The following is a 27,940-nucleotide window of genomic DNA, read 5'->3' on the forward strand; positions in this document are numbered from 1 at the left end:
TAAGAGGTTTGTGTAGGGAGAAGATCTACGTAATACCAACATGGGGATCAGGATCCGAGATCCTGCAGTTGTCTGTTTGTTGCACCCACCTGTGTTTCTTGTGCTGGGGCTAAAGTTCATGTGATGACATAACAGTCGGAAAACTGAATTATGATCTGCTTATTGAAAAAAAAGTTTGCCACCACAACCACCCGAACGCATGTGAGCTGTATAATCCATCCAACGAAGGTGTTCTAGGGTTGAATAATGGACAAAATGGTCGTTATTAAAGAGGAAATTTGTTTTGAACTCGCCTGTTGTTCCTGCTATCTCGCAATTTACGATTTGTCTTAAGAAGTGAAAGGAGAATTAGAATTCAAGAGTTGTGTTAGTGTAACTTATTGTCCCCGAATAAATTACAGAGAGTCAGAGGAGTGAAAATTGCTTTATCTTAGAAAGTTGAACCTTCAGAGAGTGTTTCTCTTTAAAGTTTACGTGACTTCAAAATTTGAACAAATGGCACCAACAATAAGGTTTTGCTTGTGCCTTCTCCACACCACCCGCCCGCTTTTATATTTTACTATTTTGTTTATTCTGCAGTATTGGAGGAAAGTATTTGTTTATTTCCATTCAGTCAGTAGAGAGGCACACACCAAAGAAGGGAAATTGTACGATTTAGAATTTAGAATTCTGAAAGTACACAAGAAAAACATAAATTTGGTCATGGAACAGATGGAGCTGAAACTTTTAGAGATTTGTTGGTCTATATTTTATATTTATATTTCTTGCTCCACTTTCCTCCTTATTCTCTCTTCTTCTTCTTTGTTTTGTACAAATTTTAACGTAAATTTTAAGATGGTGCATAAATCATGTGGTTTTCTTAATAAATTTTACTTATCGGAGGTAAAGGAGAGAGAGAGAGAGATGGATTTTATGGTGGGACCATTACGAGTATACGCAGTTACACAATACGTCTTTATAAGTACTAAGGTGGGACCATTGTGCCGTTCTTGCTCGTTATCACCACCACGCCGCAGAAGGAAACAAGTTGATGCTGCTGTGAAAACTATGGACAAAGTGAGCACAATATTTCGTCAAGTTGGACTAGTTGGAAAATTCAAAATATTCAAAATTATTATGGCTTTAAACCTTTCCATCAACTTGGGGAAAGTGAGGCTTAAGTTTAGACCAGCTTCTTGTTCTTCTTAAAACATTTCCTCCAAGGAGTTTTCTCCTCCATGTATATTTATGCATGTCTCCCACACCAGCACTGCTGCTGCTGCTGTAAGGGCGACAAGGCCAACAACAACAAGATAGGATCTGTCGGTCGTAAATTGTAAATTTTGAATGGTTGATGGCAGTGGAATAAACTAATTTAAAATATTCGAATATCAACTAAGGCATGAATAACGGAGCAAATTTTCGCTCCGAAACTTTCCCCAATCCCCATTCAAACTTTGTGCATTAAATCAAACCCAAGAAAATGGATGGATTCTGTTTGTCTTAAAGTTGAAATCTTTAAATTTTAATTAATTTGCAACTCTCTTTATTTGTTTGTTCGCTCGGAACATTTGCAGAAGGATACAAAAGAAAAGTTTTACGAGGAGTGGGATGAAATTGTGGTGACGCCAGCAAAAATGTTTCTTGCTCTCTATTTTTCATACCGGAACGACCAGCACCTTTCTCCATCAAAACTATAAAATATGAGAAAACCAACAAACTAATTGGACACGGGCAGTTAGTGGAAGGCCAGGGAACATTTTGGCTTACGCTGCTACTTTGTATTTTATTCCGGAGGAGTAGAGAGCAGCAATTTTCATTAATTCCTTGGAGAACAAACCGTCAACCCCACTTGAGAAAAGTGAAACTGGGTATCGACTCGGCAGATCTTCTCCAAAAGAGCAGTGTATTATAATGGAGAGGAAAGAGCAGTACAGAATGTGTGTGTGTTCGTATGTGAGAATATATACCCATAGGTCTCGTGTATATGGTGGAAGAAGGGGCAGAAGAAGACGACGAGGACGACGACGACGACGAGGATGCATGTGCATGTGAAGCAGTATAAAATAAACACGGAGCCGAATCTCATTATTATTAGTTGGTTGAGGTTGAGTCAGATATTGGGCAGTTGAAGAAAGTCCGGCTGTGAATGTTGTGAAGTATTCGAAAGAAACCAAGAAGGGAGAGCCAATATTTCTTGTTCCGAGTCTTGAGTGACGATCAATATCTCGAATATCTATCCCCAACCAAGCACCGCACCATTGCAATATCTAATATCCGAGTTTTTCTTGAATTTCTAGTAATTTTTCCTCTTCTGCCTCCAATTCCCACTTAGATTCCTCATATTTCCAAACTTACTCTGCTCCTCCACCAATCGAATCCTTGTTTCGATACGTGACACACACTCAGCCGCACCATCCAATCCACAGCCACGCTGCTTTCTCTCTTCCTCATGCAGGACAATTAACGGCGGGTGGTGGTTCCTTCGCATGTGGAATGATTATCCAGAAATGATTTTCCTCTTCCCCTTTAGAGTATTAAAATTCTGAGAAAACGGAAATTCAAATTTTATTCAGGAGTAAATAATCCACACGTGTTTTTTGTTTGCATGAAAAATAAAACATGAGCTTTAAAGTAGGTATACACGAAGCAGCAGCAGCACCCGCAGCAGCCACACACCAGAGAGAAAGTAATGGTAGAGGCGAATGTAAATTGGTGATGTTGAAGCCATATGGACGGAAAAGAGGCTTTCCTCTCGCACAAAAAGGGCATGTTTCGTTTTAAGTTTATGTAAAACCACCTTGCTCTCCCGTCCACACGTCGTACTAAACATTTCTTTCGTGTGTTTTAATGTGGAGTTATGCTGTAAATTGCTGTAAATACATAAATATGTAAATGAAATTATGACCAAACCGTCCTAGAAATTTTAGTTTTAATTGGTAATTTATCCTATTTTTCTTTACTAGAAATAATGCCATAATATTTATAATCTATAATCTGTGTATGCATTTTATTCTCCGTTTTTCAATAAATGTCAGTTGTTACAAATAGGAACCCTCCCTCCATCATATTTGTATATTGAACTGAAAAATGTGGAATTTTAACTAGAAAAGCTGGTCGGAATAGGTATGCATATAGGGTTCGGTCGGAAAGTAAAGAAACATTTGAAAAATGCCTGTAAAATCCGGAAAACTTAATTAATTCCAATGACACTTTTAAGGGTTAAGAACAAGGTCCTTATCGTTCAATTTTTTGCTTCATATGGTCCATAGATCCCCATCCTTCCTATCTGGCGAATTATTTGACTCGCGGTCCCCAAAAGTGCTTTGCCACTCTTTCTCGCTACCACTTTTGAGGTGTATGTCCAAATGTAACGGAATCTTCCCAACTTTTTGGGTGGTTTTGTTCGACGACTATATTGTCTCTTGCATAATGCCCAAAATCTTTCAATTGGTCTTGTCTGAGGGACGTAGGAAGCATATTCCTTTTTTGCAACAAAATCGATTTTTTTCGACCGCAGGTAGTCTAGAACAAGTTTTGAATAATGAAATGCTGCTGTGTCCGGTCAGAAAAGTACATTACGATTATTGATAAAGTGGATCAAGATCTTCTTTACACAATCGTTCATATATCTCCCCGAGGTCATGGTGGCTGTGATCACGAACGGCTTTGAGACGTCCCCCAATGAGTCCAATGCTTGCCCGATTATGTGCTTTGTGGGGAATTTTGACTTCGGCGTGTATTTGAAGGAATCTTTAAACGTTTTCTTATTAGTACATGAGTAGTACTTCCTCCCAGGGACTTCATCTGGATCAGTCGAGCACTTGGTCTCACCATCCATGACCAGAATCAGGGGCATGTTTTGCTTGACGCGTTTTTCAGCAATCTGCCGAGAGTTGGGCTTTGCTCTTTTTTGCTGACTTTGGTTGTGCTTTGGTGCAGGGGTCGCCTTATAGGATTTGACCCCCAACTTCGTAGGTTTAATGTCATGTAAACCTAATTTTCCTATTTTCAATTTGTAGCCCAAATTACAATCTGATATCCCAAGGTCATTTTGGCATTCCTGCTGAACTCTACGCATCACTTTGGGGGTCGCTACACGAGCAGGACGATTTTTTAATTTTTTGAATTCAGTATTCCTCCTCCCCTCATGCATATCTAAAACTCTGTAAATCGTCCCAGTATGAATTTTTTCTCTTTCGAAGTGGCTATTAACCATTATCCGGACGCGCTCGCACACTTTTTCGTAGTAGTGGCAAATTTTTTTTTCGAGTTGCTCTGAATTTTTTGTTCTCATTTTTGAACTAATCGAGATATCGACTTCCGGTTTTCTGATTTGAATAGTCAATCGCATGGACTACAAAACTACCGCGTTCCAACTCAGTGACAATTTTTCTTTCAGACAAATAAATATACTTTTTCAAGTGTTTCTTTACTTTCCGACCGAATCCTAGCTGAAACGTGCATGTAGGTAGACAACCTGCTCAAAGATACATGGATTCGGAGAAGATTAACAAACTGGCAATATCCTCACAATCAGACATTTTTGTCGATCTGGATTGGATCCTTTGGTCGTTTCGCGTTGTCCTGTTCTTCCTCGGACATTTTTATTCGAGAGTCGTGAAGAAGCTAGGAAAATGTCACAACTTGTGGTCGCTCAAGCTTCACGTATGCACATATATCCTCCGGAAGGAAACATATTCAAAATGTGGATGACTTGACAAATGTAAGAGAAAAGTGTTCGATCAGTAGTCGCCATGCAAATATATGAGGTTTGGCTTTTAAAACGTGGGTAGTATATAAGTGCACGCATCATCTGGGTACATTATTACATTCTGATGATGCTCTTGGACGTCTTTTTATAGAGAGACGCAGAGTCCACGGCTCTTGCTTTCTTTCTCTCCCACTGCTGGCATTCATGATCTCCAGCGTAAACAAACCGTATCAAAATTTGAAGCAATAAAGGAAAATGAAGGGACGAGTTCAAAAGTATTTTTGAAAACGAGTATCCATGTCTGATATCAATATCAAATCATTTGCAATTTACATCATTTACATCTTTTTATAACGCTATTAGGCAATGAATTCATCCACGCACCCACGGAAAGCCAGGTCTACACGGAGGTAAACAATATCCATAATAATAAAAGGAAACCTTCAGCGTTAGTTAGTATTTAGTTGGAGGTATCCTGTTCGTCCACGCAACGCAATAGTTAAGATTAGAATGTACTTCTGGGCAACGCCAAGCCACCCCAAAACTTTAATAGCTTCCTGGCATAGGCAAAGTTTGAAATTTAAATATTAGAGGTCGCGCCGTATATTAATAAAATTTTGAGTGAAAACTAAAGCAAGGCCTACTTTCCTCTTGCTCTGGTACAGCAAGGGAAAGTAATAAATAGCATGTCACAGAGTAGCATGACAAATTTAGCTGGGTTTCTGGTGGTAGACGTCGTAGTTTTAAATTACGGCTATAAGCCACCGCTCTAAACTGGAATAATATGTACGTCCGTACATACATACGTACGTCAGGGTGCATCACCCATTCGGAGGGTGGTGCTCGAAAATAGTGGTCACCATGGCTAGTGGCGGATGAAAAGTTGGGCATTTTCCGAGGTTGTTTTGCCGACTAGGCTTTGGTCGTGGCAATTTAAAATAGTCGAGAGTCGACTATTTTCATAGTTGGAGAGTATCGGGTAAAGTTATAATATTTATAATGGGATATTAAGTTACGCGATATTCTAAATATTCTAATACGCCATCCTCTATTTCATGTTCCATTCCATGTCGTGGTGCCATCCCATAATACTCTTTATGCTTTATACGGTGTGTCGTAAAAACACAATTAGGAACTTCCACTATAAATCCTAACTTTCTAACTCTGCTCAAACTTGGGCATGTCATCATCATCATCATATTATTCCTCCTTTCCACCGCCACGGCCAACAGCACCAGCGTCCCATCCCCTTACTTTTACCATTCTTTATGAAAACTCAACAAAATTCATTTCCAAAAGTACCAATTTTAAAATGGTTGGCAATCTACCTCTTCCACTAAAAGTTTGCCCCGGACTTTTAAATTTTTTCCTTCAACACCAAGTGCGAGAGAGAGAGAGAAAATCTGCGCACTTACGGAATTACAATGTTTGGGGATTAATGGTCAATTCATCCGAGTAAATCTCAGCATACATGCATACTAAACTCTTATGCAAAAGCAAATTAAATTTTTTCCCCAGTCTTCGCCCTTCTCGCCCACCACCATCCTGCGAATGTTTATTGTTTTCATGCTGAGTTTTATATAACAATAATGGTGGTGGTGATGGAAAAGGTCTTTTTGATTCTTGCTCGCTCGCTCTCTTATCCTCGGACAAGGCAGAGGTGGCAAGGAACATTTGTAATCGAACGGCTAGTACAACTTGGTTGGATGAAATAAAAGTTTTAATCGCAACTGATGCGCCTCATTTGTGAGCGGAAAGATGTATGCCCATGGTGGAGAATGTGACCATCAGGATGCGAGAATATGGCCAGGATGGCAGCATAGCTAGTAGCCGGACACAGCGGAGAGAAAGAGCAGAATTCGGGGGAATCATTTCTCGGACTCCCCTCGTCTATCCATCCACCCAACCCAGCTCATTTTGATTTTGATGTTGCTTCCTTCGTTGTGATGCATCTCATCAGAAAACTTTCTAATTTCCACATTTTCTCTCAAAATTTATGGCCTTTAGTCCAGTCCAGTCGGCACACTGTCGGATGACTGGCTCTCTCTCCTCTCTCTATCTCGAGCTGGCTCTCTCTCTAACTCGCCATCACATCATCAGCCAACAAGCAGGCAGGGAGAGGAGAGAAGCAGAGCAAGGCCAGCTACACATGTAAGGAGGATATATTCGAATTACGCATTTGCAGTCCAATATTTCTCAACTCAAGTTTCTCCCTTTTTCGTATCACTTCCATCCATCCATGCATCCACTTACTTTCATTCTTCCTTCCACTCCACTCTTCCAGATTTCCCCGATTCCTGCATTTTTCACCGTTTAATTTCCACCCCATTCATTACTCACGTTGCTCCCAGAATACATACGGATCCGTCCGTCCTGGTGCTTGCTTACCTACGACGATACGAGAGTCTGGGTCGTCTTCTCCTTCTCCGCCAGACTACTTTCTGCCATTACAAAACATTCATCGCTCACTATAGTACGCAAATTTATACTCATTGTAATTCCATTTTAAAGCAGAATGAATAATTGGATTATTAATCAGACTCCTTTCCAGCAGTTGCACTTGCACCCGTCCAAATTAATTATATGAGACGTTAAATGTAAAATGAAAACTCGGTGAATTTAAGATAACGTTAATGTTTTATTCCATTTTAACTCAACACGAAACAATTATGATCGTATCTCTGGCTGGCTGTAATTCTCTTTGGGTGCATAGCTGGTGATATTGTGTAAGCGAAAGCATGCTTATCCAGACGGCTGGATATATGGACAAATACGTCATGTGCATAGTTGGTCTATGGATATACTTTCTGGGTCTTTGTATACGTGGCGAGTATGCATGCCGGGGACAGATAAAACATAAAATGAAATGTTTGGCAGGGTTTCGTTATTGAATATGCATGATGGTGATTCATAAATCGACAATTTCATTGTTTTTGTCAACTATCAACTGCATCAGTTTAGGTTTATTTCTTTCGTTCTGTTGTACATAATATTTCGTTGTTGTTTGTTTCTCTGTGAAAGTGGATGGTAATTGTGTAACAGCTTTTGACTGGGAGCAAAAACCAATACCTTCTTTTCCCAACAATCCGAACTACACGACAGGATTTACCAACCTTATTGGCTAACCAAGGGAAGAATGAAAAGAAAACAGGCCGATCCAATCCGGAGGGAATATGAGACTTTACTTGGAGACACTAATTCAATCAAATCATCAAATTCCTTTTTTATTCCGAGAACTCCTGTCATACTTTGTGTCGAACTTTGTTTCCATCTACGTCTTCACTCCGCTCTCCCACTCCTTTCGATTGCGGATTACGCAACAGCGGGGATTAAAATAACAACGATACATTAATTCACTCTTGGTATACCAATCAATTTTTGTATAGGACACTTGACTGTATTTAATTCCGCTGCTTAACTCGATTTCTATCAAGTTTCCTTGATGAACAATTTAAAAGAAAAACATTTATATCCCTAATTTTTTAGTTGCACAGTTTTACACCACATTAGTGCAAGCACGTACGTAAGACGCTATTCGAATGAGCGCATACTTTCTAGCCTTCGCAAGGCTTTTACTTTACTATTTTGTTTGATAATCTTGTTATTTAACTCGCCATGAGGAAAGATTGATGATGGATGTGCACAAGTTGAGCTATTTCTTACTAACCGTAAGATGCATGTATTTTCTTAAAAAAAGCATTTCATTAACAATTTGATGTATTTTTTGCCAATTAAATTTGATATCTGTAAATTGAAAGTATCATGAAAGGTAAAAAAAGCAGTTGCAAAGAACCAGGGGAATGTTGAGATAATACAATTTCAAGTTTTGTAAACTTGCAAAAGTTAAGATTTGTAATAATAGAAATGTCTGTGCACACCCCCGCATTGAGTGACAAGGTTTAGTCGGTGGGTCGAGTTGGATGGGGAGACGTGGATGGAAAGTTAGAAAAATGATGGCGACTTGGTCTCGCTGTATACGAATGTAAACGTATAAGCATGTACATACACACAACATGGCATTGGCTGGGAGGTATAATCGGTAGAAGTTGGAACAAAAGTTGGATTCGGATTTATTTGGGCAAGGAAGTGTGTGTCAAAAGACGGTTGAGTGACATTGTCTACTATGTCCAATCGGCTACCCCCACCGCCATAGCAGTGGCCGTTATTTCCTTTGTTATTACATCCATCCACCCATTCACTCATATCACCAAGACGGAAGAAGAAGATGAACAGTGTGTATTCGCATTATTTTACACTCAATCTCATTCCCACTGCAGGCAAGACGCACAAACTGCATGCCGCAGCTGGCCATGTAAATATTTACATGCAGAATAGCATTTTGGGAAATGTGCAAACCAATTGTTTCCCGTTGAAAGTTGAAATCTCAGCAATCCCGCATGTACGCACTCAAGGTTGAAAAAACAACGTGATTTTTGTCACGCCCTGTGAGAAGAGCCAAGAAGCAGGAGAAGAAAGTCATAGCAGAGTAAATAGGAGGCAACTCTCTTAACTTTCACTAGGCTGTCAACTTCCATTATGTTGTGAAGGCTGTTGGTTAGCGAAGGTGCACTTTGACACTTGTGCTATTTCATACTCTGTTCACTCTCCTTGTTCTTAGTCTCCAACCCATTTTCTCAGCGAGCAGCTAACGGCCAAAACAACCAACACCTTGAAATCTAATTGAATCTTCAATGTTTGAAAGATACACGTGTCACCGTCTTGTTAAAGGCACATATTTCTCAAGTTTTCATACCATGTACATATCCCAAAAGTATATGTTATATTATACATATAAACACATATATCTTCCTACGTGATTACCTAACAACCACGTGATCTCGGAACGTGCAACGCTTTGTACATAAGTATGCACATGTTTTTCTTGGATTTGATTATTTTGATGGTCATCGATACCACGCTGATACAGAGACGAGTAGACGAGTGCTACATGAGGGGAAAAAAGTATTCCATTCTCCAATCATTTCCGGGGTGGGATCAAATTCAGGAAAATTTGGTTACATCTTTTACTTGGTCCAAAGCATAATTAAATTTTGACATTAAGTAAATACATAAAACGACTACATTAATCATGAAAAACTGAGCAGTTTCACGTATCAAAGGAACATTCACTTATCACACAATCTCAAGAGTTATCGCGAACCATTCTTTTGGAACATTCTGCAACAAAGTGTGCATGTGTGAGGGAGAGAGAGAGAGAGCTAGAGAGCAGATAAGATGTTGCCCCTAATGCATTGACGGGCTGGGGTCCGCATTAATTTGACATTGACTTGCAATTCACTCTCAGTTCTCTCACAGCATGGATGAACAGTATTAGGGAAGGAGATTAAAAGAGAGAATTGTACTTGTTTTGGGTGAGCCAGCACGAATAAGGTTGGTAAATGGAGAACCGAATTACTTGTTTGGTCTCTGGGCGATTGTGACGATGTAGATGGTGGGGTTTCATTTGGGGTGTTGTGGGTGGATGGGAAGGGTTGCTGGCTCCGAGTGTTGATTTGGTCCTCGTTTCTTGATTACATGTGAATAATGGACTCTGCATTATGCACATTTCGTCAATGAAATACATGTCACGGCATGAAATCAAATGATAGGTTTCTTCTTACCATGGTCAAATATACGTATCTCTCATATTTTCCTCGCCCTCCTGTGCTCATCGGTCCCCAAAATGATAAGACAATTTCCTATTTTTCATCACTGCCCAAAGTGACAATCCCTTGGATGCCTTCAGGACATTAATTACTTCGACGGACTGTAGGAGTAGTACTCATATGTAAGTAAAACTTGTAATAGAAGGAAAAATATCATGCTAATGGACACTTGGCAATAAATTGACCAACAATGATCGAAAAGTAATAAATTGCATATGTGTACTTGGGATAAACATTATATTCAAAGTTTGTCATTAATAAATATTTTGAAAGTGAGCTACGGAAAACATTCTCAAGTTAACGGCATGTGTTGTTAATTGGATTTTGTGGAGGATGACGAGTGTGTGGAGGAAATCGGAATTTGAGACAAACCACCACCACCCTTGGTTTAAGAGAATAAAAGAGAGAGAGAAAGAGATGAAGAGGTTTTCGGGTGTGAAGGTGGTTGTTTTACTAAGAAGGCGAAGAAGTAGTTTGTGAGAGGGCAGTCTGGCTGGGAGTTGGGTGGACAGGGAGATTGTTGGAGATGGAAAAGTTATAATTTCATTTCATAACGCTGGGTCTGGCTCTTCTATGCCTATCGATATGATTCATGTCATGTATCGCACTAATATGCGGAGTGAAAGATGCCGGTGGAGAAATCGATCAGATTTGCTCCCTTTCCCTCCTCACCGCCATCCATCCAGCCAGCCAACCTCGACTTCTTCTTCTTTATCTGACACAAAGTTAGAAATTTCGGAAAATGTTGGACTTGATTTCACTTGAATCTCTCCCATCCACTCGTGGATTTCGACTGCTTGGAAACAAGAAGCAATGACGATGATGGTCATACTAGAGTGTTTGATGGTGCCGTGTTACTACCACTGCTGGCGATCGAGTTTTCACCATTCTGCCACAACCACCATGCACTTCTCTACATATATACATACACTCAGCCTCTCTCTCTCTGATGATGATAATGCCTACTTCATATGGCCTTGTTAGTCAGTTAGTTGGTTGGTTGTTTGGACTTCTTCTTCTTCTCATTCTTTATTTGAAGTGGACATGAGCGCAGGTCATGCATGAATGACGATGAAGAATGTTGAGAACTAAGTAAAAGCGAGCTAACGACGACGCGTGGGGGGAAAAACGCTTCCTCAGTTTTTAAATTGGAGGACATTTACATCATGAGCCGAATGGAGTCTCTCTCTCTCGCTCTCCAAATCAAACCCATCCAATTTGGAGTTGACAATTTTCTTAGCAGACGGAAACCATTAAGCTGGTAAAGTTGGGCGAAATCTGTACAGGTGAAGAAATGTATCTTCTTTCCGTATCGATTTTGTAGTTTTTGATTTAACTTGCTTGATGAGGAGGATGACCATAGAATTCTCCTCTCACTCTCTACTTTTCTTCACTTACTATTCCCACTTGGCTTACTCATTACTGCTGTGCTGGAGAGCTGCCTGGTGGCGAGTGAGGATTGAGTATTGACCCATTTGAGCCATTTCAACTTATCTCAGTCCAGTCCACTCAACAACTAATCAACTTCTTCTTGAGAATCTGGATCGTAATTCTGCATCCAGGCTGCTTGGACACTCTCAAGAGGGAAAATCAACATCTAAATCAAAGGAAAGTCAAAATAATAAATCTAAATGTCAAACGGCTCCATGGACGACAAAACGACAACACTGAAATGATTTTCTGTCTAGTCCTATAGAGAAAAAAATAAGGACACAATTGGAATCTCGATCGTTTTTACCACTTCTTTAACAATCTTCTTCTCAACTTGTGTGTTTTTTGATAAAAAAAATTGCGCATGTGATAAAATCTAATTGTATTTGAACAAAGACGTACTTTTTCATAGAATACATATGCATGCACCGACGTAATAAAGGGTTGAAAAGAGAAAACATTCCAACCCACTGGTTAAAATTGTCTCTGTGTTCCCTCCTTGAAAACTAATTACAAGAGGCGAACATAGTTCACTCCATTTAAGAGCAACGTATATAATATGCACACCTGTCCCACAGTTTGATGCGTTTATCTCTTGTTTTACCCCTCTTATTCTCCTTGTTGTTCTTGCCTGGACATATATGAGCTCATACAGTTGCCATTAAACTAACAGAAAGTAAACTGTGGAATCCATTAAAAGCAACTTGTAAAAAATCCATATAATTCATACCAAGTTTATACATCACATTCATACGTTTTAGGCCGAGCATTTTATTTTACAACCACTTTATTTTCATTGAGCATACATGTCGTCCTCCCATCCACCACCATGAACCACCAGCAGAATGTGTGGCGTTGGGAGAAAGGTGTGAGCAAATGATGTTTTTGCACTGAAACATGTTTGAAATTTACATTTGGACATTTATTGGTTTATCGGTGGTGGTGGTGGTGTTGGTTTAATGTTGTTTGCATTTCTCCTCTTCAAATTGAACTCGTGCCCATTAATTTATAACTGGATTTCATTTCTTCAACATTCAAACGCGCTTTTTATTTTGCTTTCCAACACTTTCTCCTTTTATTACTACCACCATGCACCTAAACCAGCATAATGCCGGCCAGGCCAAAATACAACGTAAACTGAAACATTATGTGAGATATGAGACTGCCACAGCTTGTCAGGGTTCCTTCACACACGACGCATCAATTTTTCCGACTCGAATGAGCAACAGTTCCACCAATTTTCCCCGGACAAACACAGCGAGTTGCAATTATTGGAAAACACGGCAATTTTTCTGGGGGCGATGAAAAGCATGAGACGACTTTATGTTTATTGTGGAGCATGTGGACGACCCGGATGGCTTATCACTTCAATTTATTTTACCACTTGTCTCTGTGTAATTTCTCTTGTTTGATTTCCTCATCTAGAGCAGGCAAGGAAAAGAAGGAATGGTGCATTTGCACCCAACTTGGAACGAACCGTGTTGTGTGTGTTGACTGCGAGGTTATGATGGCAAAAGAGGTTTTATTTTATGATTTTATGGCGTGCTATTCCATCTTGTGCACTGTCCACTTGGAGAACGTGTCCTCGCACCACAGCCAATTTAGAATTTACAATCTACAATAGAATATAAACGCATGGCTGTAATCTATGAGTTATCGAGGAGAACAAATACACAGGAGAGAGAGAAATGGAAAGCAGCAAATGAGAGCAAACATGTTTTATCCTCGTGTTTTAAATTGCACCATCATCCAACTTTCCACCACCATCAGCAAGCAAGTACATTGCAAGTACTTTACTGTACATAAGCTAAGCCTGCTGCTGCAATGAGGAGTGAGCCATCTCCTTGCTCGCCAACTTTATAAAGAAAGCAAAGTGCTGTCAAATATTCGACGGGACATTATTCAACTCTTAAAGAATATGAGTGATTGGATGGGTGAACAAAGCAACGTGGACTTTACAGTTTTTAGTGGACATTTGGTGGACACTTTCATTTATTATTCAAAGAAAGTTTGCTTCTCAAATTCAATGCCTACTCGTACTGGACTGGACCCACTTGACATTCCCAAGATTTGCAAAGAGTCGTCACACACCGAGTTAGACTGACGTGCATAAGATGGATTTGAAAAATGATTGTGTTCGATTCTTGCGTAATCAAAATTAAAAAATCGATCCCATCCATCTAAGTCGGTCATAAATGGAAATTTGGAACCCGGTCTAAACCTACCTATAGAAAAGGCTGGCTTAAAGTTGTGCCATGGTTTAGAAAATGTAGAGTGCATAAGTTGACTAAGAGATTCATTTCGTTATCCTGGTGTAAGATTTGTCTGTAAATTTGTAGATTTCTGCTCAAAAGAACGATAAGAGAGGAAACGAGAGTGGAAACATTTTTCTTCCGTTTTTCAGACTTTCTCCTCCGTCTCACCAGAATAAGCCGAGAACACGTTGCCGGCACACTTAACACTACTTTTTGCACAGTTGTTGTTGTGTACGAGGGAGGAAAGTGCATGAATGAGTATGTATTAGCAGCCCATATCCCGTCGTCCTTGCCCATTTTCTTCTGGTTTGAGACGACTTTGTGCAGTTGTAATATGCGTGTTACTTTGTTATACGTTTAACTTACTATGAAGCCATTTAGTTTAAGACAGCAATTCACAACTCACTATCATCCCATCAACAATGAGACGGCGTAATGTGATGCAATGCAAGGAAGCAAGTTAAGTGAGCGACTTTAGTCCACATACGAATGTACACACATAAGAGTGGCCAAGTTGTAATAAGAGAAAACAAGATATTACGTTTTCTTGGTCCCGCATTTAAGCTGAATTCTAGATTTGGAGACAAAAGTACGAAAAACGGGGAAAGTTTCAGTTTTTACTCCATTCCCATCAATTCCACTTTGTTCCACTAAATTTAATGGAAGTAGTCTACGGTAACTTCATAACAATGCATAGCAATACGACTGACTACAGTAAAATGGAAGAAAGTTAAGTGAGCGACTTTTTTGAACAAATTAATTCAAGCTAGTAATCTTTTATTAGATTCAAAATTAAGAAAATACGAGAAGTAAAAACAAAAAAGCCAGAAAATTAATATTTGGATGCTTTCAGGACCTGGCTGTGCAAAAAAATTGGGTAGCCGCTGCATTTAAACAATGCAGATAACGTTGGAATTTTTTCCGGAGAACAAAGAATGACAGGGAGTACTCCGAGGAGTCCCCAGAAAATTGCCTGCTTGATCTGCTTCTCGCTGCACAATGAGAGATGAAGCCATTCCATGTGTTGGTTTAGCGGATCGAACTTCATCCCTTTCTTCCAAAACCGGCATTGGATGAAAGAATGAAGCTGTAAAAAAATATTAAGTTTACATTATAGAAATTAACTGAGAAATGATTATCATTACCAGTCGAAGACATTCCTCCATACGAGCCAGACGCCTGGATGGGAACTCTTTTACATCAATGACAATCCCAATACTTCCGGATTTAATTTGACGGCGAACTGCGTGAGACTCATATTTTGCCATTTCCTCTTTATTGTTAACACCTGTGTAGATTGGGATGGTGATGTCATTTCGCTTTTTGACCAGGATCTGTGTACAGATATCTTCAGCGGACGTGTCCGCACCAAATTCGCGAGCATCTGGAGTAATGACTGTGTAAACGTAGTGGTTAGGGTCGAATTTTTTCATCTCTTCTCGAAGTTGTTTAAGTCGTGATTCCACTTCCGTTTGTATGTCGACTTCATCGCTGAGTCGGGGGAGTTTCATTGGTGCATCATCCCCATGTCCTGGCTCTTTTTCCCAATCCATTGCACCATCTTCATCAGTCTCGTGAGTCTCGTCCTCTTCATCATTGACCTTTGTCATATCCACTAGCAACATCTTCGACCAATCCGGATGGACCAAAGCTTCACAGGACATGTCACATCCCTTTTCAAAGCACAATAACTGGACTCCTTTGAGGGCCTTTTGAATGTAAGGACGGATAAATTCATCTGTCAGATGAGCTAGGGCCTTGAGCTCCCTTCTTTTGTTCAAAAATTTGTATTGGGGAATCCCATGAAGTGGCTCATATTCAGCATCGATCAGGCACATCAACTGGAGTGTTAATAAAACATTAAAAAAAACGTTATTAGGTGAGGCGCAGTTTGAAATCGAGTTCTTAACGCCACCCTGCTCTAGCTCAAAATTATTCTATCCACATGAACAGATTGCGTTATGTATTCTTTCAATGCTACCGAAGCATTCTGAGGATGACGGGTAAAATAATCTGAGATATATTAACGCAGACGTTCAACGTTTGCAAATGGCAACCATCCATTTAAAATAAAACCTCTCTTCGACTTTTAATATCGACACGTCGTATTAGTTCTATGCACAAAACAGGCTACGCAATTTGCGGAATATTAGATTAGAAATGAATATGGTTTATGGTACGGACTCTCGTCTTTAAGATATCTATCGGAAATCTTGATTAGTGCGAAACGTTGAAATGATTTTAATTGATGGAATTACTATTTAGTTACATTAAGATTGTAGTTGATTGTTCATGTTTTTACTAGTACACAAATGAAAACAAGCCTCATCTTTTTTGCATCAATTTTGCATCACCGTAAGCTCTGCTTCAGGATGTGTTATAATTTTGTTATGACGGACATATAAAAATAAATAAGTACTTACAATCATGAGAGCTTCTTGCTCTCGCATTTTCGTCTCCTTGTCCAACCAATTACCCAGAAAGTTTTTTCGTTCCAAGCACGCAATCTGCATGCGCAGTTGGGCGGCCCTCCCAAGCGGGGACATATCAGGCCAAGTTCTATGACGGCTGCTAATATCTGGAGATCCTCCAGTGTCAGAACCCCAATATGGATTAAATGATTCAGGGTTGTCCTTAATGAAATCCCCAACGTCCTGGCTGGAGTTGAAGTTAGTTCCTAGGGAGCCGGCCAAGTATACTCCGTATTTGTGATCGTTGGTTTTTTGGACCATGTAGTTCATGTGCCCGAGAACCCACTTGTATAGCCACTCCAATTCTGGACGGAAGTTGGGATCATCTAGGCTCTTGTGATGCTCTTCTCGAATGGCAAATCCATTAGTAAACTTCAACGGGTTCTTACGTTGCATTATTGACAAACTGAAGGAAAATCAGAGGTAGCTAATAATACATGTCCTTGAGGAAATTGAGAATAAAATGCACAAATACCTCATTTCCGAAAGAGGAGGAAAACGAGTATGAAATCTGATTTTGTGGAAATGAATACCATTCGACGTGGTGAATGTCTTCCCACAATCACCGCATTCGAATATTTCATCCTGATTCAGTTCGTAAACTGGCCTGGGAACTCTGTAGAATTAATTAATTAAACTTTAGTCCCAAACGCAGGTCACAAAGAATACCTACTAACCTTGAGTGACGCGACTTAAATTTGTCATCGATACCACATTTCTTAATATGATCATCGAGCTTCTCTTTGTTACATAAGAGGCGGCCACAACTGGGATTGGGGCATTGAAATTTTTTCCTCCCTTCCGTACTTAAACTATTTGAAAGATATTAATTCTGGTGTAATTATGTAGGCCTTAATATAGAATTCTTATTTTTACCTGTCATTTTCTTTCACAACATGGGTTCGTTCGTGATTTGTCCGCTCAATAGAAGTACGAAATACTTGACCACACGAAGCGTCACCACAGGGATAGGTATTTCGTCCCGTCGCCGGATCCGGGATCGGCAGCCTTAATTTTGAATAATTATTTAAAGTTTTTTATGAAATTTATATGGTATATTACTAGATATGCGTATTCGACCTGCGAGTTGGGCAAGTGTTTGGCAATATGTCTCCATTCAGAATTAGGCGCTCTCGAGTTTGTAGGTGCCGATTCAAATGGTAAGGACTCCCAAACGATTTAAAACAAAACTGGCACTCATTTTGATTTATCCTAAAATATAAAATTAAGAAACCATAAAAAAATAGAATACAGCCAGTTGCCAGGAAAATAAAAGGCTTTCTTACCCCACATTTCCAGAACATCCTAGCATTGTTGGTTGAGAAGTTGGGGCTGGTGATTCTTTTCCTCCAAGGGACGATAATTGTTGAGTCTTATCGACAATGGACGGGTCAATCATTGAAGTTGATTCCCCAACTACAGTTGACAATTCGGGTGCAAATCCTTTCACAGTACATTTCAATTTACGGACAGGTCTTCCACTCGACTTGGACTCCTCCCCTGCGGCGGAAGATGAGACTGGGCTTTCGCTCTTGACTCGGCTGATGGAAGATGTAGAGCTTTGGCTGTTGATGCGACTTCCTGATCTGGTCAATGGCTTTCTAGTCTCAACGATTTCGACTTGTGCAGTAGCCTTAGATGTCTCAGCGTTTGATCGCATTCTTCGACGTTTTTTATTATCTGGGGACGGCTGAGGAGCAGGAGAACAAGCTGCGAGATCCTCAATAATGGCTTGGGTCAATTTAGAAGGTGGAAGAGACACAATTTTTGCTTGTTTAGACCGAGATGGTTTGAATTGAAGACTAGTTTGAGAAGAAAATTGGACACCAGTTTCATTGTCTGAAGGTGCTTTGATCACCTTATCATTGCTCGGTTCCATAGCAGAAGCAGCCGCAATGTATCCTCCCAAAAGTGGAAATTCCCCTACTGGAGTTTTCGATCGGGCAGAGATACGTCGAACTCGAGCGGAGGATTTGTTGCTGAGTGCAGACGATTTTGGCAAAATAGTCTCCTCTGTTCTTACGACTCCTCGATAATTGTTTGATTCAGAACGGATGGGCGGGACATCGTTCTCGGTGTGAACCAGGTTTTTAAGGCTTCTGGTCTATTAAAAAGTATAATTACTCTCTTTTATTTTTGTTATGGAGAAAATATGAGACAAATGAGCGAAATATCATCCTCCACCCTTGAGTTGTGCGTTATGCAAATTCTCATCCTGTCTCATCCTGTCCCACCGCGGTGGGACACGATAAGACAGGAATTTACTCCAACCACGATTTCTCTCGATTTTCTCAGCATCGGGTATACGACATTAAGCATTGAGTCTCCAGCTTACAACTCCGCTTGACTTTTTACATTTCCAGTGTTTTATTTTTATTGCAACTTTGTTCCACTAAACAAATTTTTGGAAAAGTATTACAAAGTTTTGAAATAAAAAGACTCGAGTTTTTCACCAGTTGACGACAGCCAGCTCACATTTCGTCGCCAAGGATAGTGCACCCAGGACGAGGGGATGGGACGGCGTGGCTGGGTGGGTCGAGGTGGGATTTGCATTGCGTGGAATTAGTGGACGGTCCACCTTGAGTCGAGATAACTAAAAGTAAAAGTATCTCTAATGTTCTCCGTTTGAATGTCGTCGGCTTGGGAAATTTGTGAGTTGGAAATCGTGCAAGTACATTAGTCCAACTGCCCGACCGAGCAGACTTTAATCTCCCTAAACTCTTTTAAACTCTTAATCTATTTATTTCCCCTCGTTTCAGCCAAATTACACTTTAAATTTATCGTTTGAACCCGGAGTAGAAAGTCTTAAGGAAATTACGCGAAATGTTTTACAGGAGAATTTTAGACTCGGCATGGGTGCGGGTTGGTTCCATTTTTTTGAGGATAGAATCCTTGCTAATGTTCTCCATGTCATCCTCGTTGGTCTGCTCTATTCAATCGCGAACCAGAGTTTTGTTCAGCGTTGACAGTTTTTATCGACTATTTTATTATTGAATCGATTCAACATTCGATTCAACATTCTGAATTCGAATCGTTTCTAATGTTTGCTGGACATTTATAGATTGAAGTCCGAGTTTGGTGGGAAGAGTGACATGAGAAATGGGCAAGTGTTAGTAAATTCAGAACGATTTGCTGAAAAATGCAGCAGGGAACATAAAAAAATGACTTACGTCCTCATATTCATAAGTAGTTTTTTAACTCACTATTCAGCATTTCTTTTTTACAACACGGCTAAAATTCTAAAATCACGAAAATTTCACATGCATTTGGACTCTGGATGTAATTTTCTCCCTGAAAATCACACGATCCATTCCCCTCTGCGCAACCCTGGGAGTCAGACCGGTGAGTTAGATTTGGAATTTGGATTCAAGTTCGGAGGAAACGATCCATCATTTGCTCCGAACGGACTTTACAACGTCAAATTTACTCACTTTCTTGTGACTTGACTTTTTGGCTAATCTATTCATATCTTGTCCTTCGCCCGAGTCCAGCGACTTTCTCCACAACCGAATAGTTGATGGCGCTGGCTAGTCAAATGCCCAGAGTTGACTTCGCAGGACAGCAGCACTTCAACTGTCAACAACAACCCTCACACATTTCTCCGTCCCGTTCGACAAATTCTCTCAATTTTCCCGTACTAAAAAAACAATTATTCCGATCCAGCAGCCAATGCTATACATATTTGCATACCAAATAACGTATTACACGCATATTACATATGTATATACTTACTTTTAGAGACGGACTAATATTATAAGTTTGGATAGAAAAATAAATTAATTCAATTTCTCGCTCAAATCTGTCAGAGTTTTCTTGGTTTCCTCCCCTGGCTGAAATTTACTTGTGTAAGGACAGATTGGGAGCAATGCGAAATTCACATGTATTTACTATTAGTCGATGCGTGAATTCAGTCATGTTGCAGATATTTAATAGATTTCTGGTTACATTGGTTTCGTACATGAATCGGAAATTGTATTTTCACTTTCTTGTTATTGTACGGCCTGTTTTCATGTTTTCGTCATGGGTATAGAAATGCAGAAGTATTTACTTGCAAACTACGTGCAGGACGTGATAAGAAAGTCTTGAAAATAAACATTTACATGCGTGGTAAGTAAGTACGTAAATAGGCATGAAACTGTGTTCATTAGTAAGTAGCGTACATACATATGTAATATGCAATAAATATTTCAATGATTTTAGGCGAAATGATGTTTTATTATGAAAACGGATTATTATTACGGAGGAAAATCCTCAAGTACAAATGTTGATTAAACATTGCATTCAAATTGAATCGTATGGACAGAAACAATATTCCGCAGCGAAATAAATAAGTACCAACTGCTGTTTACAATTGGTAATAAGAGCGATCCACATAATTAAGTGAGCTAAAATTTGGAATTGGATTATTAGATGAACAAACAGCTCTTCTGCTGCACCTCGCCACTTTAAACGACTTAATTGGGCTTGGTAATTGCCTAATTACAATGAAACGCAGAAATACGGAATATTTTTGCATGCAAATCAATCAGAAAACAATGAAATGAAATTGTTTTGTATTCAAATTTATTAATTACTTAATTCTAATTAAAAGTTGGAACAGATTTGTTAATGTGTAGAATGACGATGACATATCATTAGAAGAATCGATACATATGAATTATTTACGGTTTGCTGATAATTAAGTCCTCTCTGGAATTAATCCAACCATGCTCATTAAATATACTCAATGAACAAATGTGGCAAAAATAAAACAAAATTTTTTCACGTATATTGGAAACAAAATATGGAAATTGAAACACCTGCGTCTGCAGGAGCTTGCTTTCTGTACGCCGGGCAAAGTCAGCACCAATACGTTTTATTTTTCTCTCTTTAATCAGTATTAATTCACTGTTGTGAATTTAATTACCTGTTTGCACCGAGCCACCTGCTCTACAATTATGCTGGATAAGGTTGTTGGCTTCCTTTAGCTGCAAATGGTATACGTTTATGTATTTGATCTGCCCAGCTACAACTTATGGTAAGAAAGGGGCTAAATCCTTCTTAAAGAACGAAACATGTACCAAGCAACCAACTGTGTTTTATAATTTTGGAACTCTTTTTAACGGATTTTTTAATGACTGTTATTTATGTCGGAATTTTATTTCCGTAAAATCATGTGCATAATATGTAGATTTGGGTCTTATGCTGAAATTATATACATTGTGTGAGAAAGGGCGCAAGCAAATTTATAATTTACACTATTTAGAACTATATTTTCTCCTATTGCATGAGTCGGATTTTCATCATACAGCATTTCACATTTGCATTTTACACAATGTATATACATATATGTTGATCTGATTTTTAATCTGTGATGTCTCGGTCGGGCAATCATTTATTTTATTAGAGCTTTGTGATTGACCACAAAAATTGAAAAATTCGCATAAACGTCCTACAACCAATGTTTAATATTTATTGTAATGAATTTTTTTATTGACAAGTACACATAGTCAAGGAAATTGCGAATTTAACTTGATTAATTAAACTAAATAATTGACAACATTATATTCACGACAAGTTAATGGAACATTAGAATTTCTTGCATAATAAAGCAAAATGAAGTGACAATCACAGTAATAATCTACATAACGCACAATATGTGAACCCAGAGAGCTTTTTACTCACTTTTCTCCTTGTAAAACTTGGTTGACAATGGAATGTGATTGGGCAAGTTTTTGATTTTCCCATAGATGCACAGTGCCCATTATCCTGTTATTAAGTATTTCAGCTAATGACAAGGACCAGTGTAATTAATTACACATTCATCTCATTCCATTTGCATGGTCTCCCAAGTTTCAACTAATTATGTTATATTGAACAACGCTCTTTGAAGCGGGAGGGAATAATTTCTTGACAGTTTTTACACTTATGCATGCTACTACAGATCACGGGCGAATATTATGCACATCTTGAGAAGTATAGTTAACGTATGACTTAAGTAAAACTAAATGTGTACCGATAGAATTTATTTAGTTTTACAAGTAACAATCTAACATCATTTTCATTACGCTACATTAAAAACTTTAACAATTTCATGGCCACTTATTATGTTTTTACGCTTCTTTCTGTCAACATTAAAGAGTGAGAGGGCAATATTGGCATTCTTAGTTTTGTGTGGTGGCCCCCAGTTTGTAGTTGGAAGGGAGCTAAACACGGAGGAGGAGGAGAAAGCGCACAAGAAATTTTAGGAATCGGACAACAACAGAGTTATAAGGCGGGCGGGCGGACGCTGGCTTGGCGAGCAATTAAAAATGATGAATGTCCTTTTCCTGTCCAACTTCATGGAGAAATTTCTTACCTCTATTATGCTCCTCTAAGGTTGAGGGTAATTTATATTTTTGTGAGATTATATTATTATTGCAGGATAATGGAATGGCGAGTAAGAGGGCAAAAGTAATGTCAATGGACAGGGAGGTCTGGTCACTTATTATTTTATTAAACCGCCGCCCCTACCTTTTCCCACTCGAGTCCACCAAACCACAGATATACATACATACGAGTCGTATCGTGTCGTCGTCGCAGAGCATGCCAGAAACCTTGTACCTTCGTCATTACGACGGAAATTCATAGCAAAACCTCACAGAGCTTCCTTTTAAACGAAGAACGTATCCTATTACCGAGACTATTTTGTATCATGTACCGAGCGGCGACCTTTCATGAGAGAAATACGAAACTTGACATTAGCTATCATTTCTCAGTTTCAGGAAAAGCCACAAATATCTTTAATTGGACAAAAACTATGAAATTTTCTTCCTCCAAGGATGGATGAGAATCTGAAAGCCATTTACACAATTGCTGAAACCATCTTTGCTATTCAGTGTAACGACGTTTCTTACGACGTCTGCATATTAGCCAGTTGAAGACCTCATGCCATTTCACAATTTGCCTATATGCATGCATGGTTCCGTCGGTAGTTGGTCGGTGGGTTGCCTTTGCCTACTTCCCATGTCAATCCAACCACCAAGCGGTACATGACCTGCCTCAAGCCAAAAAACCAACAAACATGATCACTTTCTTTCCTCGCGGAGGACGACGACGAGAAGGGCAGCAAGAAATGGAAATACGAAACTTGGGAGGGAAAGCGGAGGGGAGTTGGCGAGGGAAAGGAGAAGAAGAACACGTTGCTAAGATAACTAAAAACATCCCTCTCGCCCTAAGACTGAGTGATGACTGTTCCATAAATAGGCCTCTCAGCCGCCTTCACGATTCATAACACTGCGTAGGTTTAGTTTAGTAACCTCCGTGTAGCAGAACCATGGTCAAATCTGCAAGGCGATCTAAATTAAATACACACTTTCACCCATCTCGCCATTTTCTAGGTAGGTTTAACTTTAAAGCTCAAATTTATATTACAACGGAACATGAAAACGATAACATCAACACAATGTCAAAACAAATGAAGCGCAGAACAAAACAAGATGAAGAAAGTTGTCTCTCATGAGGTTGCACTGTCTTAAAAAATACTTTTGTGCATTATCCACTCCGCTCAAAAATCGAAATCACTTCACACCACGTTTGCAACCTTGCTTACCTATTCAACCGGTAGAAAACGTGACACGCGTGGATAAGTAACCATCGTCTGTATATCTTTTATATCGGAAACTGTACGTCTAAAAGTACATCATCGCCCACAACCCTCCAAACCACTGTCAGTCACACTCAAGAGTCACTTTGGAGAAGATCAATCAGAAATCCGCTGCAACTTTTTTAATTTATTTATTTTTGCTGAATCATTTATACCGGGTTAAAATCGAAATTTAATTAAATGCATGGTATCAAAATTTTGGCTAAAATTATTCAGAATTCCATCGATTTCATTGCAATGTTCTCAAGTAATGGTCGATATTGCTAAAAGTCTCATGAATGGCTGAAAGGAATGCAATTCGCTTTTTGTGAGCAAATGGATTCAAGATATTTATGTGCTAAAGTGAGACAAAGTTCCTAAATACCACTTGCTGAAGCATTTTATTATATTTTCTAGCGAACTGCACGTTGATTGCCAACTAAACTACTACGACTCTGCGTACGTATAGGAAGAAGGGGGAAGGTTGTGCAATGGCAGGAGTGGATTAGATTGTAGATTTTTGTTTATATAGATAGGAAACATAAAATGTGGGAGGAGAGCTATAATGTACAATCTACAATTCATTTCACTTCGATTTTTATATTTGGTGATTGGACCGTCGATAAGTCCCACACTGCTCATAGATTTATATTTAAGGCCAATTTTGACCCAACTGCTTCACAGCACAATGAGGACAATTTCCTCGCAGCTCCTAGTAAAACATAGAATTGCTATCTTGACCAACATCTAAAAACTGTTTTCGCTTACTTATTTACTACTCCTGTTTACTTTACACAAAGTGCACCGGTTGGGAAGGGCTCTGGCATTTCCTTCGAATAAAGTAAAAATTTACAGAGGAAAGAAATCCGAAATCCACTAATGTGATTGTAACAGGCAATCCTATTTTTATTTTTATTTGATGATTTGATGTGATTAAAGCATTCTAGATTTTAATTTTTTTCCTCTTTTCGATGGGTTTTGAGCACTTAGTCATATACTTTTGCAACCCGGCGTCCTCGCGTCACGGACCGAGTCGTATGAAATTAATCATTAACTGTGCCACAAATATTTTCAAGAGATTGTATTCTGGCATAACTTTTTATCGGATGTAACAAAGTGGATGGATGGAGCCATTTGATAGCATGAGATTTTCATTTTATGCCGTTTTCCACTCTTTTCACCCCAAACAGCTAAATATAATAAAAAAAGTGCTGGATATACAAACACATGAAGAATGTTTATGAAATGAGCTCATGTATGGGAGCCAAGATTTAATACAAGGCGTAAATTTTCACATACATGGCAAAAAAGTACACAAGTAAAAAGTAGTAAAACGTGTGTAAAAAGGAGCCAACGTAAACTATAAAAGGGTGTTTAAGCTCAGAAACGATATGTAGAATCTCAACATTTATTCGCAGCCTAGAAAGTAATAAGTTACAACAGGGAAAAAAGTAGTTTTGTGTGCGAATTTCATAATAATAATCAAATTTGCTTCTTGTACTTCTTAACGAAATCTCCGATAATAACGCTAATGCTGAAGGATAATACTCGCTCTTCTTTCGGGCAATGCTTTCTCTCCAAACGGCACTGTGAAGTACATCTAGCGTTGCAAATTTCAAATTCCGAACGAATTTACTTTCTAAGTCTAAAACTTGGAATTTTAAGCTACTTTAATCTTCGCTAATTTGGAGAAAAATTTAAATTGCTGGAATATTAGTTTATACGTTTCTAACTATAAGAGGTTTTTTTATTTTAACCACTTATGATATGTCAAACAAATTATGAATTAAATAATTTAAAATGTGTCGCTTTTTTTAATATTACAATTTACCTGACTAATTGAGACGCATAAAACCAATATTGTGATTGGAGAATAAACTTTTGTATTTATTATAGTCTACTTTTCTTGTTGCATCGGAGTATCATGTCATGATTTTCCGGGCTTTCTTTCCCATGCTTTCTATACACCTTAATATTTTTTATTTATATAAGATAAAAACCAATAACGTTTTGCTTATCATTTTTAATCATGCATAATACTCACTAATAAACTGTTACTTGCATGCTTTTTCTTGACAATAAGTCATTTTCTAAGGTTCCATGATTTTCAAAGTTTTTCCAAGTCGGGTTTCCACGTTTGAACCAGGTTTGCCATCTACCCGGATTCCGGTGTTACCCAATTTCTCCTCTCCTTCTGAACTGGATGCAGATGGAGCAGGGCGAACTGCCTCAAATATGCGAGCAACACAAACAACGGCCCCATGGCGTTTGTTCTCTCGATAATTTGCAAATACTCTTCACGCTTACTTACCGACGGAGGTTCAACCTAACATCAAGAATTTACGTAGTGTTGTGCAAACTCTGGTGAGTTCCCTGCTAGTTGTTTGTGGAGTTCAAGTTGTAATTCATGAGCATGAGCTCTGTCGCTGGATGAGCATGCATTTTTAATTAATCCGGCCGCTCTCCTTTGGTCCAAGATTTCATTAATATTTCACAACTATTTCCATCCCAGTCTTCTTGGGCTGTACTTTATACATTGCTTAAGATTTTGCTCTTATCCGACGACTACTCTGGCAACGACTACTCAACCAGGAGCTAAAGATGTGTTGGAATGATGAGGCGTAATGAAAAGCTTAATGTTAACTATTGCTCTACATACGTAAGGGAAAAGTAACTCACTGTGATAAAGTTGGTTTTCAGTTTTTGAAATTGAGAAAATACTTAATATGTACCTTTCACACCACAAATAAATATTTTCTAAAAGTTGTACCATTTGCATACACGAAATGAACTAAAATAGCAGAGCATATTTAACCCTTCACTTCCGTGGTATTAATACACGAGGAAAAAAGAACTATCTGCAAAACGGTGTGGCAGGAAAACAGCGAGTTTTTTTATTCAGGTAATTCCCGAGTTGATTTGGATTAAATTTTTCAGCCATTCCAACTGCACGCTTACAATTTAAGTGGTGGTTGGTGGATGTGGCGTTCTTTTTTGTTCACATCCTGCCGTTTCCTCTCGTTCACTCTTCGCAGTTATTACCTTGGCGTCGGACATGATATTCACCATTTTCACCATTTTGAGACAATAAAGTGAGGCAAAGATCTTTCCCCATCTGGTTTGCGATCTATAAAATTTTATTTGATACCTCCGTCATCCACCTCTGTCGCGGTTTTATGGGCACATTGTTAGTCACACAAGTCGCAACTCTCTTGTACTTGGAGGTTGGCTTTAGCTACTTTCTTCAATCCGACGTATTAGGAAAATGGCTGACTGAGGAGAGTGCAGGCACCGAGCTAGGTTTTTGCCGTGCAGTTACTTTTCGTACCAACTGATGAGATGCTTGATACAAATTGTTACTGGAGCTTTCAACTTGGTGAACATTTTGGAGGTGTAGATTTGTATTTTTTAATATTCAATACGAATCTTTTGTTCTCAAGAAACCCGCATTTATTCTGTATTGCTCTTGCGGTTAGAGTTCTTTGATGCGTAGGGAAGGGATAATTTGATACCAATTCGAGCCAAATTATTTTCTTTGATTTGTAAAGACTAGAAAATTAAGGCAGAAGAGGAGACAGAAAGTTCAGTGAAGACAAGACACGACGGGAAAAGTCATGTCAAATGGTGCAAAACAATTCTCTCCTGTTACGACGAATGAATCAAGTTCACTAACAACCAAATTCATTCTATTTTGGTTATTTGAAGAGTGTCTTTGTGATGACACGGGGCTGAATGAAGGTATGTTGTTGTGTGTACATAAGGCTCGTGCATCCTACGCCGCCATGTAAAGAATGCCTATCGGGTTTTACTGTTTGTTTTCA

General features: G+C 39.0%; 1 protein-coding gene across 1 annotated transcript; it reads right to left on the reverse strand.

Moving 5' to 3' along the window:
• Nucleotides 1–14,801: 14,801 nt before the first annotated feature.
• LOC118436113 lies at nt 14,802–20,919 on the reverse strand. Its single transcript, XM_035853347.1, has 8 exons — nt 17,803–20,919; nt 17,597–17,728; nt 17,393–17,524; nt 17,194–17,328; nt 16,992–17,132; nt 16,469–16,922; nt 15,191–15,886; nt 14,802–15,132 (listed from the first exon to the last, which is right to left on the reverse strand). Exons 1-8 carry the CDS (start codon nt 18,393–18,395, stop codon nt 14,878–14,880), a joined length of 2,538 nt encoding a protein of 845 aa, XP_035709240.1. The 5' UTR covers nt 18,396–20,919; the 3' UTR covers nt 14,802–14,877.
• Nucleotides 20,920–27,940: the final 7,021 nt, after the last annotated feature.

The sequence above is a fragment of the Folsomia candida genome, unplaced genomic scaffold, assembly GCF_002217175.1.
Source record: "Folsomia candida strain VU population unplaced genomic scaffold, ASM221717v1 Fcan01_Sc006, whole genome shotgun sequence".
NCBI lineage: Eukaryota > Metazoa > Arthropoda > Collembola > Entomobryomorpha > Isotomidae > Folsomia > Folsomia candida.

Coding starts and splice junctions, on each gene's coding strand:
- LOC118436113 (XM_035853347.1), bottom strand. CDS start 18,395: ATGGAACCGAGCAATGATAAGGTGATCAAAGCACCTTCAGACAATGAA. Junction 17,729..17,802: donor GGATGTTCTGGAAATGTGGG/GTAAGAAAGCCT, acceptor TTTATATTTTAG/GATAAATCAAAATGAGTGCC. Junction 15,887..16,468: donor AGCAAGAAGCTCTCATGATT/GTAAGTACTTAT, acceptor TTAACACTCCAG/TTGATGTGCCTGATCGATGC.